This window comes from Esox lucius, chromosome 8 (assembly GCF_011004845.1).
Source record: "Esox lucius isolate fEsoLuc1 chromosome 8, fEsoLuc1.pri, whole genome shotgun sequence".
NCBI classification, from domain to species: Eukaryota; Metazoa; Chordata; class Actinopteri; order Esociformes; family Esocidae; genus Esox; species Esox lucius.
In genome coordinates, this window is record NC_047576.1 from 11,929,409 (window position 1) to 11,945,484 (window position 16,076).

Here is a 16,076-nt window from a genome sequence, read left to right on the forward strand (position 1 = left end):
CCGATCCAGATGATGTGAACCTTTTAATTATTGTGTTAATGGTGGAGATTAATGGTGGAGGTTATTTACATGTGGCTGTTTTTTTACAGTTTTCTTTTGATGTTCAAAATGTGTATTTTGTCTTATTCAATGTGCATGTTCTTTGACCTTCTCCAAGTAAATAGATTAATTAATTAAGAATGTGTGTTACCTCATATTTATAACACAGTGAAACCGGTATAAATATTAGGACGCCTGTAATTGTGAAAATCTTTTTTTGAGAAGAATATATATTTTTTTACATAGTATTTGTTTTATCTTTAAAGAAATTTACCGCAATGAAAGGTTCAATTCATCTCATGTTTTGAATGTCAGATTAAGCAGATTTTTCTTCATGGCCTTTTTTGCTCATCTTCACCAAGGATGCTGATAATTCTGGAGGCGTATGAGTGTGTCTGTGTGTGTACATTGAGTGAGAGTGTTTGCGTGAGGCGAGATGTTTGTGTCCATGGAGAGTGTGTGTGCCTGAATGTGTGCTTGGTGAGGTAGATGAGCTTGTGCATTTGTGTATGAGTGTGTTCATTTTCCAAAAGGCTGGAAGGTGCATAGCAGGGTACATGGAAGTAATGCATTTGGGTTAACAATGTGATGGCCTTGGGCGTGAAGCTGTTATTTAGTCTTTTTGTCTTGGTAACAATGCTTCTGAACCATCTCTGCTAGGTTGCAACAGAGGGAGCAGTCCATGGCTTGGGTGGCTACAATCCACCATTATTCTTCTGGCCTTATTGCAGTAAAACATGTCCTGGAGGGAATATTGTGTGCCCCCAACAGTGCCTTGAGCTGACCTTGAGACTCTTTGCGGGGATGTATCTGAGGTTGAAAATATGTAATTGCTTGGAACATTTCACCTCACCTGTAATGTACACAGCGAGGAACCACAAGCTTTTAAATCTTGGCGCAGCAACAATGTGCTCTCTTCCATGAGTCCACAACAAGCTGTTAACAGACTGGACATTTGTGGAAATAGAATCATGTCTTTCTGCAGTATGTTTGTCTTTACCCCTTCTCTGTCTTCATCCTTATCTCTCTCTCTTTTCAGATATAAGTGCAAGTGATTTATAAGCTCTCACCAGCTTCAGCGTAGCCATTACTCTATAGCTGAGCGCTCCTAGACAAATGGGATTTGGAAACAGGGTGGAGCCTAGCATTAATGTGGATCAACACAGTCCCACAACCCAGAGTGTAAGCACACTCTGTCATTGTAGTTGCTTCCCAGCTATTTGTTGTGCAACGATTTGTTTTCACCCATTCACCTTTTGGAGGAATTGCTTGTTAGTCATCGAACTTATAAGCAATGCAGCACATTACTCCAGTATGTTTAGAGTCATCACCACGAGGGTCTCCTCTTCTGTTCTGTTAATGCCAATGGCAGTGTTGTTAGTGGTAATGACATGGTAGTGAAGGTTCTGATGACCTGGGTGGGATGGATATACTTTCTACTACAGCCACAGGCATAATGGGATCCCATTCAGATACACTGCCTACCTCTGCTTCTTCTGCTCCAGTTGAATCCACTCCATCAGCCCCAGAGGAGGATGAAGGAAAGACAAGAGGCTTAATAGCACATATATTTACTGGCATTCAAACACGGAAAAATGCTTAAATTGCTGCATTGGCCATGATGATGCTTTGTTTGAAGTGGGCATTGGACTGAAGCATGCCTCTAACCAAGAGTGGGTTCCATGGCTCTAGGAGCCCATGCCAGGACTTAAGCATTCCAGATTGTAAACACTGTGTTCGTAGAATTGAGGCCACCGAACTTCCCTGTTGGGAACAGCTGACCTAATGCACTTCATCCCATTTTGGACATTTAACAGAAGTATGCACTTTTTGTGGCTAAGAGAAAATGTTCACTGCAATCTTCTGAAATGCAGCAAATCTGCAGAGGCGCAGAAATAATTAGTTTTATTGTATAGCTCATCAATGATGTTGTTTGACATTTTGCAATAAGGGCTGAGAGAAATGTCTACCTAAATAAAGATACTTTCCTGTTATTGTTCTTTATACATGTTTCCATTAGACTGGCAGATATTTTAGCAGTTCTAATTCACTGCATTTCTACACATTCCTCTACAATTTGCTATTTGGAGGCCCAGAAGTTTGGGGGTCGGGGGGGGGACCCGTGTGAGGGAGAACTACAAAAGCTATGTGTCCCAGGTTGCTGGTACCAGATGGTTACAAGGACTCCACAGTCAGGGGTGTGGCACAGAATTCTGGGCCCTGTACATAGGCGGTCTCTGAGGGCCCCTCCCCTCTTTATCCAAGATTTTTGTGGGCCCTATATACTGAGTACCCCTTTTCCCCCGGGTCCAACGCCAGTGTCCACAGTAAAGACCAGTTGGATGATGGAGGGTGGCTCTCTCTCTCCCACATCTGCCTTCAGACTGATCTGGGCTGTGCCTGCCTGCTTGGATGGACTGTTTGCTACATTCCAGCTTTATGTTCTTGAACCCCGCCCAGGATACATTAATGCTAGCACAGACTTTGCTTCATTTTATCTCATTGTCTTTGACACCCTCCCTTCTTTCCTTGCCTCCTTGTTTAGTACACCCCTTCCTTTACCATCACACAAAATTACTAAAATAAGAATCAAGTACACCATAATAAGTGCAAATGATCAGAAAATCATTAGAGACTAACTTGGGAGGGTCCAGCCTCCCACAAAGCTGTAAGGCCAACTGTCAACACGCTAAACTGAACATGGATCTTGAAAAAGGACAATGATCCAAAACACACAAGCAAAGCTACAGCAAAAAAAAAGTGGATGTTTATGGAATAGCTGTGTCAAAGCCAAGCCCTTCTTCGTCCAATTAAAAAAGGACTTGAAGCGGCCATACATGCCAGAATAGACCACAGTTGAAGTAGAACTCTAAAGAAATGGGCAAACATTTCTCCCAGTCAACATTAAAGACTAAGACTAATAGATGCTACATATACAAGAAACAGCTACAAATACAACTATATTATCTTTCATTGACATTTTTACATTAGGTTTTCTTTATCTGTCAATAGCGTTGAAGTGAAGATTACATTTCTATGTCAAAACACAATAGCCCATGTTTGGTTTTCTATAAATCCTTATTTCCTATCCCTTAGCCCTAAACTTAACCTTTACCTTAACCATTACCTGAATAACCTAACCTTTAAATTCTAAGCCAGCAATCGTGTTTTTCCTAGAAAGGACCGATTTGTAAAGTGTTACTGTCTTTCCGGGGTATCTTGTACCCACATTTACACAAAGACTTGGATCACACACACGCACATCTTTGCTTTTCTGTCCTGGCGTGGAAATCCTAACTTATGCTTAACATAACTTCAATTTCCTAACCGTTGTGCTGAATTGCCAAGTTTCATTGTCTTTCAGGGGTCTCCTGATTATCACATGTAGAGTAAATCTATAGTTACTCACACCAGCCATCAGACTGCCGAAAACGTGACTTGTTGGACCTCCTACACTGATTAAACTGGGCAACCATACAATCGATGCACATATGCACACAGTCAGAGAAAACATAAATATGTACCTACTACAATTACTAGTGCTAATACTTCGTCCGATTTCTTTATCAAGCATTGCAGACCAGTTGCTTGCGCGTAAGCATTGTTGTGTAGTTTGCCTTGTGTATCTTACACATATGACCATTGAAACCTGAAACACACATACACACAAACCCTGCACGCATACACACAAAGCCACACCCCTTGGTACTGTTCATTTCCCCTGAGTTAGAACTTTCTCTCTCGGTACTCCAAGCCAGTTTCCCTGAGAACGGTGGTCTCTGGCGATAGGGCAGAGGCAGGATGGCGCAGGCTGGCATCCCACTGCAATCAAGGTCAGGTTCTCTCCAGAGGAAGGTGGCTTCAAATGAGAGACGCAGCGTTAAATGATCTATCTCCCTGCCTGTGGAGACTGGTTCACTTTGAGTGCCTGCCTGCCTACTACATCCCCGCACTGTATCCTCCAAGCTGCTCAGAGAAATGAAAGGAGCACACTCACACCTCAAGGCTCCACTGGACAAAGTCATTGAGCCAGAGCATGTGTGTGAGAGACTTTCTGCTGACTGACTCTAGGCCTTTTAGATGAGGTATCTCCATCAAACAGCCAGTCAACATGTTGAATAACGAAAAAGTATTTGGGACTGTTGTAAAAAACACCACTAACATAATAACATTTGTCGACCGCTTAAATACATTTCAAGAATGTCTGTTTATTTTCTTGGCTTTACAGCGGCTCTCAAAGCTATTCACACCCCTTGGATCCAGTTTCTATCCCAAGTCTCTTTAGCAGGCTTTCTTCCAGAATGTCTCAGTACTTTGCTGCATGCATTTTGCCCTTAATCTTCACAAGCTGTTTCAGGCCCTGACCTGGAGAAGGATCCCTAAAATCAAGCATGATGCTGCTGCCACCATGCTTCCTGTTTGGGATGGTGAATCATTCCACTTAGTGTTGTGGCAAATGAGCTTCATTTTGGTGTCATCAGACTATATAATCTTCTTCCACTTGTTCTCAGAGTCTCCCGCATGCCTTCTAGCAAACACTACCTGAGATCTGATAATGGACTCTTCTAATGCCTTGGAAATGTTCATATCCTCACCCTGTTTGGTGCATTTATCCTACCCCGATATGCATTAAGGTTTCCTTCATTTTCATTATGTCATTTTTGTTAGGAAATATAATAACTAACCTCCAAGAGACACTTGTATTTAAACTGAAATCATGAAACACCTTGATTGCACTACAGTGGGCTCAATTCAAGTATTTACATGAATTCTAAAGACATTTGTTTGCAGTACAGCTTATTCAAGTATGTTGTAGCAAAGGGGCGATGCAATAAATTATTTTCAATTTGTAATACATTTTGAACAATTTGCTGATCTTTGGTGTTATGTGAGGGCATGATGGGTAGTCAATATAGAGAAATATCAATGCAATTGTCTAATGTTTATTTTGTTGCAAATTGTGAACATGCAGAGATAATTAACTACAGTAGAATTGGATCTTGACGGTACCAATGAAATCATTCTATGCTCAATCCTCTTTTTCCATGTAAAGATATTACATTTTTGGAGTATACAATTGTTTGGTGTGTTATGTATAAAAGTAGAGTAATTTCCCATTGTTCTGCATCTTTTAATAGAAAACTCATCATTCAGCGTTACCGGTCTTATCGTTCTCATGAACACCTGTATAAGCCCCTTCCAAGAAATGCATTTGATTGGGTTATCCTGTTTTGAGACAATACTGAAAAATCCCTCTATGTGTATATAGCGACAGTCCTAGCGACAATCAAGGCCTGGTTTACGAGGCTAAGGCCAGGTGCTTTAGTCCCATTTACCTTATACTGCATCAGAGTGCATGGTTCTTAGGTCAATGGAATTAAAATAAATCACAGATCATCTTGAACTAAGAACTAATTCGAATCCCATGCCATGGTTCATCCCGCTGCACTGTACAGCCAACGGAAATACAATGCTGCACACATAATACCCACAGTGTTGTGCAGTCAGGTTAATACGCACTTGTAAACACTGTAACGCGCACACACACACACGCACACATTTACTTCACGTACATAGACACACTCACAATCACAGGAATCCGTTTCAATCGATAATATAGATGTTCTGAATTTATTAAATTACTGAATTAATCCGAGTGGCATGTTGCCGTGTCAGAACACATTCAGTGTAACTGACAGGGTGTCTGTTAGATGTTGGATCACTATCTCATTACCTGTGAACCCCAGTCCATCAGACAGGTCCCGTAACACTCGGTTCTTCAACCATGCCTACCCCCAGGCGTTAGGGTTGGCAATACCATGACCTCTTAGCTGGATATGGATTATGTACAAAACATTTAAATACTTAAAAAATGGAACAGAAATGTTCCTGGAACTTCACAAAATGACATATAAGCCTTGAGGACATTTTGCCAAGGTCCCCAGAAGGATTTGTCTGGTTCATGGTTTGTCCCAAGGATGTCCAGCGGCAGGTGTTTTAAATGCTATGGATGCAGAGTATCTCATGGTCCCCTGAAGGTTTTATCTAGTACCTAGTTGGTCCTGGGGAGGTCCCTGAGGATGTTAGTGGGTCATTTAAGGGGATGTTGTGTCATGGTCCCCTAAAGGTTTCTATTTTGTCCCTGGCTTGTTTCTAATAAACAAAAACAACCATTTCTCATGCCCTGCTTTTGTTATATTAGGGACACCCACACAAACAGTGCTTTTAACAAAACCTTTTCTCAATGTTCACATGGTACTGTGGAAAAGTCTTGAAAGTCGAACCAAAGACCTACATTTAGGCTGTAAGCGTTTATTTGCAAAGTTAAAACAGGAAGGTTACAATGTTATGGTAAGTTACCAAGAACAGTGTAATTTTGGCTTTCAAATACACACTAATTTGCAATTATGTGAGTAGCTTATATTTAAACCTCCACACTCAGTCGACCCAATGTCTCAGTGTCTTAAGGAGAAAGTAAGCACGCCAGGATCTGGGATTATAATGTCATGGTACTTCGCACTGTAGGAGTAAGGCATTCGTTTGGCATTAAGCAGAAAGTATACTATCTATATTTGGTCAATAAATATGAATTTGAGTGATTGGGGTAGAGAGGATCTGTCCCATTACAATCAGACAGCCACCATTCCTATTGACAATAGTGGTTTTGTGCTGAAAGGGAACTTGTTTCTGGGTCAGAATAGCAAAATCTCTTGTTCTGGAACAGAAGGTAAAATTGATATACTTGGCCCACCTATATACAAGCCTGGTATGAAAGTGGTTTTGTCTACAATCTTTTTTTTATTAGAGGACGGATACTTTAAGCTTTTTGGCTGATTGAGACCCTTCGTGTTCCAATAGTTAAAGAATTGTTTATAGCATCTTTTCCAATAGAAATGTGTAGTAAAGATCTGCATGAGCAATCTCCCTGCTTGAGCAGTATCTCCCACCTTCCCATTGCAGCCCTTACTAGATTATGAACAATGAACAGAGCTCAGTGACGTGCATAGCAATGAAAGGTGTAGCGATTGATCTCAAGTGACGGCTGTATACTAGACTGGATCATTTGTGACCCATGATTGTCAAGCATTTGCATCTTTGGCTTGGCAGAGAATGCTGTGTCACAGCCTGCCTCAATAGAGCGGTTGTGTGTATGGCACATTATCCCTCAGAGTCAATGCTGTGTCACAGCCTGCCTCAATAGAGCGGTTGTGTGTATGGCACATTATCCCTCAGAGTCAATGCTGTGTCACAGCCTGCCTCAATAGAGCGGTTGTGTGTATGGCACATTATCCCTCAGAGTCAATGCTGTGTCACAGCCTGCCTCAATAGAGCGGTTGTGTGTATGGCACATTATCCCTCAGAGTCAATGCTGTGTCACAGCCTGCCTCAATAGAGCGGTTGTGTGTATGGCACATTATCCCTCAGAGTCAATGCTGTGTAAACTCCATCCACATGCCACTGATTGTCATTGTAATAGGTTCGTTTTAGTGGAAAGGGTATAGCACACCCAGTAAATTCCTAAATGTTCGATCAGTATTACATTTACCACTAGTCCAGTGTTTTTATTGGTCAACACTTCTAAGTGTTTAATTAACATTCTGTTAAGTGTAAATATTGTTTACTAATTATCACAAATATGTTGCCTTTTAAGCTGATTATAGAATTATAATAGATGGTGGATTGTTAATGAAAATAGTTCACTCCTGTACCATTGTCTGTTTTAGTGGGATTTCCCTGACATGGGTACACAACAAAATCTGCTCATGCGAGAGAGGTAACAGCTGGCTCTGGTCTATTATTGTCCCCTACTTGGTCGAACCAACCACCCTGCCCCACTGAGAGAAGAATGGCCAGTGGATGTCTCACTCTGGGCACCCACTCTAAATTGTTTGGGCTCTAGGAAACTAATGTTTACTAGATCCCAAAATATCAAGATATTTAAGTACACAGATCTGATAGGCTGACAGGATGGTCTAGAAACCACCTCTTCACCCAGGTGTACAGTCATTGCTCTACTCAAATCAGCATTGGGACATCATGCAGTTGGCAAAAACTTTCCAACTATAACAGACTCCAGATTCCATTTAAAAAAAAAATATTATTATTATTATTATTTTTCTGAGAATCTTTTTTAATCAATAAATCAGTGCATTACCTGATTAAAATTCCTTATTGAAACTATTATTCACATCTACTCACTTACCCACGTTGGAACCAGAACCCATAGATTACTTCTAAAATGTATCTAGTGTCTCTGATCCTGTTTAGCAAGTGAAATAGCTGTGCTGTCGTAATGTCCATGGATTCAGCAGGCACAATCCTGCTTTAACATCAAAAAGGAGACAAATACTTTTTACAGCACTGGTTTTAATAAATACCTGGTTATTAACACTTAAGTTTATTTTACAGCACTGAGTGCTAATTAAACTTTGGAATATTAAAACTGGAATCAACACTAGATTTAGGCCAAAGGGCTAGGCAAAAAGGCTAGGCAAAAGGGCTAGGCAAAATGGTTAGGCAAAAGGGGTAAATATTTGCATTGGCTTCCAGTCAGTTACAGAATAGATTTCAAAGTGGTGCTTTTAGTTTATAAATCTCTGAATGGTTTAAAACCCGAATACATTTCTGAAGAATATAAACCGAGCAGGGCTCTTAGATCCATGAACTCAGGTCAGCTAGTAGAGCCCAGAGTCCAAACTAAACATGGAGAAGCTGTATTTAGCACTTATGCTGTACACAACTGAAATAAACTACCAGAAGATCTTAGACGTGCCCCATACGTATCCATTTTTAAATCCAGGTTAAAAACACTTCTCTTCTCACACGCCTATGACTGAGCACTTTAACTTAACCACGCTGTTTAGCCTTATAGCTTCCTATGTTTTTATCCCATGTTTAATCTTTATATGTTTTCTTATTTTATTTTTTATTATTATGATGTTTTCTATGGTTTTGATGTTTTCATTTGAGTATTTGTTTTTATATTGTATTTTTAAATATTTTTTCTTTTTCTTTGTAAAGGTCATTGAATTGCTTCGATGTATGAATTGTGCTATATAAATAAACTTGCTTGCTTGCTAGGCCAAAGGGCTAGGCCAAAGGGCTAGGCCAAAAGGGAGGTCAGAATGTAGAAGGTTTAAATCTGATATACAAGGTAGGCAATCACAAGGTGACCGTACCGAATCGAATGGCTAAAGAGAGGTAGTCAAGTCAAAACCAGAAAGGCTAAATACAAGATTGGCTTAAGAATGTTTAATAAGTGCACTAGACAACAACACTTCGCATCTGCACAACCACAAACACATATGAACCAAATAAAGCCCAGGAGTGCATCAAAACTCCAGGGAAGGGGGGTGTGGTTGAGGCTGTGTTTGCAAGGAGGTCATGACAAAATATCTTAGTTCCTTTATAAACATAATAATGGGAATGCATTGCATTCAATGCACATAGTTTAGACAAAAAACATTTAGAGGTGAATTGGCATAAGAGCTGCCGGTACTTATTTGTGCATAGTAACTGTAGGTCACAAACCTTGAGACATTCAGAAGGTGAAAAATCAAGAATGACCCATTCACAACCACAGTCCTGTGTTTATATGGAAGTAGTGTGTGTGTGTGTGTGGGGGGGGGGGGGGGGGGGGGGGTTGAGATAGAGAGAGAGATGCAGCTCTACCTCTGTTTCAAGCCAAAGGCATTTTGACTAGAACTGGGTCTGCTGACCGTAGTTAAAGGAGAGAGTAAGGGCCATATCAGGACAAACGTGTACGCCTTAATTGACAATGAGTGGCCCCCAAATCTCATCTCATTCCTGTGCAATACCAAACAGAAGCCTTCTACCCCATTTTCATGATTCCCTTCTATCCACATCCCTCTGTCAAATTTAAGTACAATCTGATAGCGTCTCCCTCACAATTCCCTTTGCTTTCACCACAAACCTTCTCCTGACTGAAGCACTTTGAATTGAATGCCATTGGAGTCCAATGAAATTCTAAACAGTGTACGATCAGATCCAGAAAGAATCAATCAGTGATAGGGGACACAGGTCTGTTTGGTTCTGCTCTGTATAGCCAGGACAGTGTAACTCTGAGCCAGCATCACTGGGAGGTGAGCATGTATGGAGCTGGCTTAAGATGAGTAAATGTGTGGCCAGGCTGTGTTTCTCAGTTGGGGTTGCTTTCTAGGGCTGAGGAGAGAGTGTTTATTATGGCTGTAACATGGCTAGGTTTACTTTATACACAAATCAAAGATAGTGTGGGGGAGGCAAACGTTTTGGCTCCTCATTAGAGCCCAGTCAGAACGGGCCTTCCATGCCTGAGCAAACTTTGCTGAAGTGATTAGGCCTTTAACAAGCAGCTAGTTAACACAGTGGAGACCAACTCTTCACCTACTATGGAGGAGTGCTCGCAGCATTCTTTTAGGAACTATGTCTCATTTCCTCCCTCCATTGTCTTCCTCCTGTCTCTTTGAAGGCTTGAATTTAATGCTCACAGGCTAGAATCCTCCTCATGTTATTTTTTGCGCAGTGACATTGAAAATGCAGAGCGGGGTTATTGTTACTCCAATGTCTTCTTTGGTAATCGAAACCCTGCTCTCTTTCCCAACAGAACGACTCGTGGAGCGAGCTGTACTCCTTTGCCCTGTTCAAGGCCATGAGTCACATGCTGTGTATCGGTTACGGGCGTCAGGCCCCGGAGAGCATGTCCGATATCTGGCTGACCATGCTCAGCATGATCGTCGGTGCCACCTGCTATGCCATGTTCATCGGCCACGCCACCGCCCTCATCCAGTCCCTGGACTCTTCGCGGCGTCAGTATCAGGAGAAGGTAGGTTCACCGTCCAACTCACTGAAAGGCCACAGACGAGGTCCAGGTCATGTGAGAGGGCCAAACTCTGGGGCTGTACACATCAGTGAGCTAATTACTAGCGCCTGGCGTTACACCGGCCCGGTCTCCTTTGAGCATGTGGTCAACATCTCTTAGATGGGCTGCATTGCTCATTAACGTCATGGAGTCTTCATCGGTTTCTTGGGTACTAGGTCTACTGGCGGTTTGTTTTTTAGTCCCTTGGCAGCATGTCCCCACGGTCTTCTGTAACTGGTCAGGCTTTCTTGTCTAATTGCGGCGTCTGGCTAATGTTCAGAACAAAAGAGAAAAGTGCGTCCAACTCGGCTTCTGTCATCCATTGCTTGGCTGCACTTCAAGACCTGGGACATGATTCTCTTCTGCCTCTTCTGTCTCTTGTTCCTGGCACTGTCCAGCAGTCGTTTGGCTTATCATTTTAAAGAGATAAACATCTTGGTTTCTGGGTCACAAAATAAGGTATAAGAGAGTGACGAGAGGGAATTAGTTTATACAGCCTGTTGGTTTAAGCTATTGTGTGTTTGAAACAGAATGAATTTGCTTTGGAATTAGTGGTTACATAAACCAAGTGTCCCATCAGATAACGATAAATACCATGAGACTGGGAGGGACAAAAATTCCCAGAAATCGATTTCACCCAAGCAATATTACATTGTCCCTATCTACTGTGTACCTCATATAAGGCACATATTTCACCTGCATTGGATAATGAATAAACATTTCAGTATAGATTGACTGACACTTTTCTGGTAGGATGAATGGAAGAGAGCAGTGGCTTGAAGTGCAGGTTGTCACAATATGTGCATGATGTGTTTGGGTTAGTGGTGGGCCTGTCATTTCTTGCATTACATAACTATTGTGGGTTTTAGCAGGGCCACACTATCCCATTTGAGGCCCTGGGTGCTAAGCATGGCCATCAACCATTTTTTTATTCTTTTTTTATTTTGAGCCAAGCACTCTGAGGGACTTGTTGGCAGTGGTATGCTGTAAGAAGCCTTGGGCCGTTTCACCCCCCTGGAAGCACCTTATATCCTAAAAGTTTTCTGCATTTTGCATTGGTAAAACCTCACCCATAAGTTTTTCTTGACATTTTTTATTTTTTCTTTGTACATGGCATTAAAACAAATACAAAACAACCAACAACCAAACCAACAAATGACAACAACACATAGAATAGAAACTGTGATAAATTGAGTGAAAAGCAATACCCTTTTCTGCAACAATGACAAAGAACGGTGGGAACTGTAAAGGACATCTGACATTCACCCAGTAAAAAAAAAGAAAAGCCATATCACGTTCACCCACAACCACATGTTCTAGGATCCAGTTACCCATGAACATTTGTTCTTATGAATCTCCTACTCTGTCTGTTTTTATTGTTGTGGTCTATACTCATAGTTTATACAGCAATGTGAAATAGATAATTGTATTTAGTTTAGACAACCGCCATTCATTGTTAAAATAGTCCAACATTTATTACCCACAAAAATGAATAAACTGACGTAAGTTAATGACTATTAATGTCCGTTTGGATATTTGAATATTCAAATAGCCACACCAAACCAAGCCATACCCAAACACCGGCCAGATATTTCATGTCTAAAGAGTATTTTTCCTATGTGACATTGAATTATTTTCATATGTACATTGATGGTGTTTCTGTTGGGTCAGAAAAATTGCTTGAAAATCTAATTAAAGTTACATAATTGAAATATCCAGATGGGTTCCAATAGATATAACTTTTACAAGTTATTTTCTGTTTTTACTTTTCTGTTTTTACTAAAATAATATAATCCTTTAATAATTTTAAACCTACTACAAAAAGTATGAGCCTGGCACAATAGTTGGATTCCCACAACTCCCTAGTCAGGGACAGAGATGGAGATTAAAAAGTGCCAACAAAAGAGATGCACAGGGAGAGCACGCCAAGCCACGAAGGCCCCGTCTCTTCCTGGAACGGTATTCTCTCTTATGCTCCACTTCCTCTATCATGTCTGAACTAACAATGTGACTGCCATGGTCCAGCTAAGGCAGCTCATCCCGTCTAGATTTCCCTCAGGCCCATGATAGCTTCATATTAATCATCAGCTACTGGGCCACAGCGTCCTGTGATGCACACTGAAGCGGACGTCAGACAATACATTGATAATGGCACAATGGGTCAGAACTCTCCTCCGATCCCCACGGGAGTTTTCCTTTGTACAGGTTGGTGTAAACGTAAGCTTCAGTGCGTGGTCATATTGTCTCAGATCAATGTAAACAGGAAGCTGTGACTTCTGTGTTCAAACGGATTTGTCATAATGCTTCTGGCACCCAGCAAATCCTCTTTAACGTTTTCAAATGACGGTGTCACAAATGAGAGAAAGATGTCTTCATTCCATGCACGGCCCAGACTTTTAGTCAGAGGCTGCTGATTTATCAGGATGCACACAGTGTGGTGTCTGGGCCTGCATTAGGCAGTCAGGGCATCTGTTTCTGATTAAACATTCTGCTGGTCATTACAGGAAGTACAAAGTCACTGAGGTACACCCACATTTCCTCCTCATTTGTCTCACTCCTTATAACACACACAGAAACACACACAGAGGTTCACACATAAAGTACACACACAAATCCAAAAATAACATTTAATCAACAAAAGGATCCCAACATTGCACTCATACAAATGGTACTCATACATTGGTACTCATTTCAATTTCAGAGCATGTAAAGTAAGCTGACAAATATTGACCGTCATCTTGAACTTCTTCCATTTTCTAATAATTGCGCCAACAGTTGTTGCCTTCTTACCAAGCTGCTTGCCTATTGTCCTGTAGCCCATCTCAGCCTTGTGCAGGTCTACAATTTTATCCCTGATGTCCTTACACAGCTCTCTGGTCTTGGCCATTGTGGAGAGGTTGGAGTCTGTTTGATTGAGTGTGTCTTTTATACAAGTAACAGGTCTGTGAGAGTCGGAATTCTTACTGGTTGGTAGGTGATCAAATACTTATGTCATGCAATAAAATGCAAATTAGTTATAAATCATACAATGTGATTTTCTGGATTTTTGTTTTAGATTCCGTCTCTCACAGTTGATGTGTACCTACGATAAAAATTACAGACCTCTACATGCTTTGTAAGTAGGTAAACCTGCAAAATCGGCAGTGTATCAAATACATGTTCTCCCCACTGTAAGTTAGAGAAACACTCACACATTGTACTGTCTGCTGTGTGGATTCTGTAGTTTTCTCATATAGGACACAGGAAATCCTGTAAAGTGGAGTCCTAATTGCCTGATAAGGTTCAGTGGAGGAGTAACATAGTGTCTGTCATATTGAGGACAGTATGGAATGTGATGAAGCAGCAGCAGTGTCCCTTCTGTCATTGTGCCCTGTCCTCTGTCACATCCCTATTCCACCTCTCTCCGTCCCCCCCATCACCTCGTTTCTTCCTCCCCACCCCCCACCCCCATCACCTCGCTTTGTCCTTGATGTCTAACTGGGTGAAACACCATCTGCTAGAAGACACAGCCACACTGCCCAGAGCATTAGCCCTTATGTAACTGTTACTGTCTTCCTCCTCCTCTGGAGGGATGGAGCAGGACTGCTGAATAGGCTCTGAAGGAAAGACCCAAGGGGCCTTTGGGAAATGCAGTTCTCCACTAGAGTCCTCTCAACCAACTGCCTTCATTGACTCAATGCAACCCCTCTGTCCTCTCTGGAAAATGAGTAAATGTTTTCAAAGTGTCACAGGCTTTTATTTTCCCAAATGTTTGTTATGTTTCAAAGTTCATAGTAGTAAGTCTAGAAAAATCCACAGATAAAACACAGGCGTTTCGGTGGGCATGTTAATGGCATAAAACAATGAAAATGTATTTGCTCTAGTGTATGACTTTGTGTCCTTATTCCGTTTTTTCGTTTTCCATTTTTTTATTTGGTATAGCACAAGGCCACATCATTTTCAATCCCATCTCTTTGACCAGACTTAAGCAACAGTGGATATAAAAAGTCTACACACCCCTGTTAAAATGGCAGGTTTTTGTGATGTAAAAGAATGAGACAAAGATAAATCATATCAGAATGTTTTCCACTTTTAATGTGAACAATAATGTGAACAATTCAATTGAAAAACAAACTGAAATCTTCGAGGGGGAAAAATGAAAAATGAAAACCTTACAATAGGTGTGCACACCCTCTTATAACTAGGGATGTGGCTGTGTTCAGAATGAACCAATCACATTCAAACTCATGTTAAGTAGAAGTCATTACACACCTGCCATCATTTAAAGTGAAATTTTCTTAGTTGCATCTCAGAGCAAAAGCCATGGTCCGCAGAGAGCTTCCAAAGCATCAGAGGGATCTCATTGTTGAAAGATATCAGTCAGGAGAAGGGTACAAATTAATTTCCAAAGCATTAGATATACCATGGAACACAGTGAAGACAGTCATCATCAAGTGGAGAAAATATGGCACAACAGAGACATTACCAAGAACTGGATGTCCCTCCAAAGTCTATGAAAAGACGAAAAGAAAACTGGTCAGGGAGGCTTCCAAGAGGCCTACAGGAACATTAAAGGAACTGCAGGAATTTCTGGCAAGTACTGGCTGTGTGCTACATGTGACAAGAATCTCCCTTATTCTTCATATGAATGGGCTATGGGGTAGGGTGGCAAGACGGAAGCCTGTTCTTACAAATAAAAACATCCAAGCCTGGCTGAAGTTTGCAAAACGGAACATCAAGTCTCCCAAAAGCACGTGGGGAAATATGTTATGGTCTGATGAAACCAAGGTTGAACTTTTTGGCCATAATTCCAAAGGGTATGTTTGGCTCAAAAACAGCACTGCACATCACCCAAAGAACACCATACCCACAGTGAAGCATGGTGGTGGCAGCTTCATGCTTTGGAGCTGTTTTTCTTCAGCTGGAACCGGGGCCTTGTGAACAGTTCCAAGTACCAAGGCACAAAACCTTCAGGTGTCCAATAGAAAGCTGAAGATGAAGAGGAAGTTCACCTTTCAGCACGACAACGACCCAAAGCAAACATCCAAATCCACAAAAGTATGGCTTCACCAGAAGAAGATTTACCTGAATCCCCAGACCTGAATCCAATTGAACATCTGTGGGGTGATCTGAAGAGGGCTGTGCACAGGAGATATCTTCGCAATCTGACAGATTTGGAGCGCTTTTGCAAAGAAGAGTG

General features: G+C 41.4%; 1 protein-coding gene across 1 annotated transcript in view; it reads left to right on the top strand.

The window, feature by feature from the left end:
• Positions 1-16,076, top strand: part of hcn2b (hyperpolarization activated cyclic nucleotide-gated potassium channel 2b) — a 50,394-nt gene that overhangs the window by 14,078 nt on the left and 20,240 nt on the right. The window contains exon 4 of the mRNA XM_010871876.3: positions 10,643-10,861. Within this exon, the coding sequence (XP_010870178.3) occupies positions 10,643-10,861 (219 nt within the window). The remainder of the gene's footprint in view (positions 1-10,642; positions 10,862-16,076) is intronic.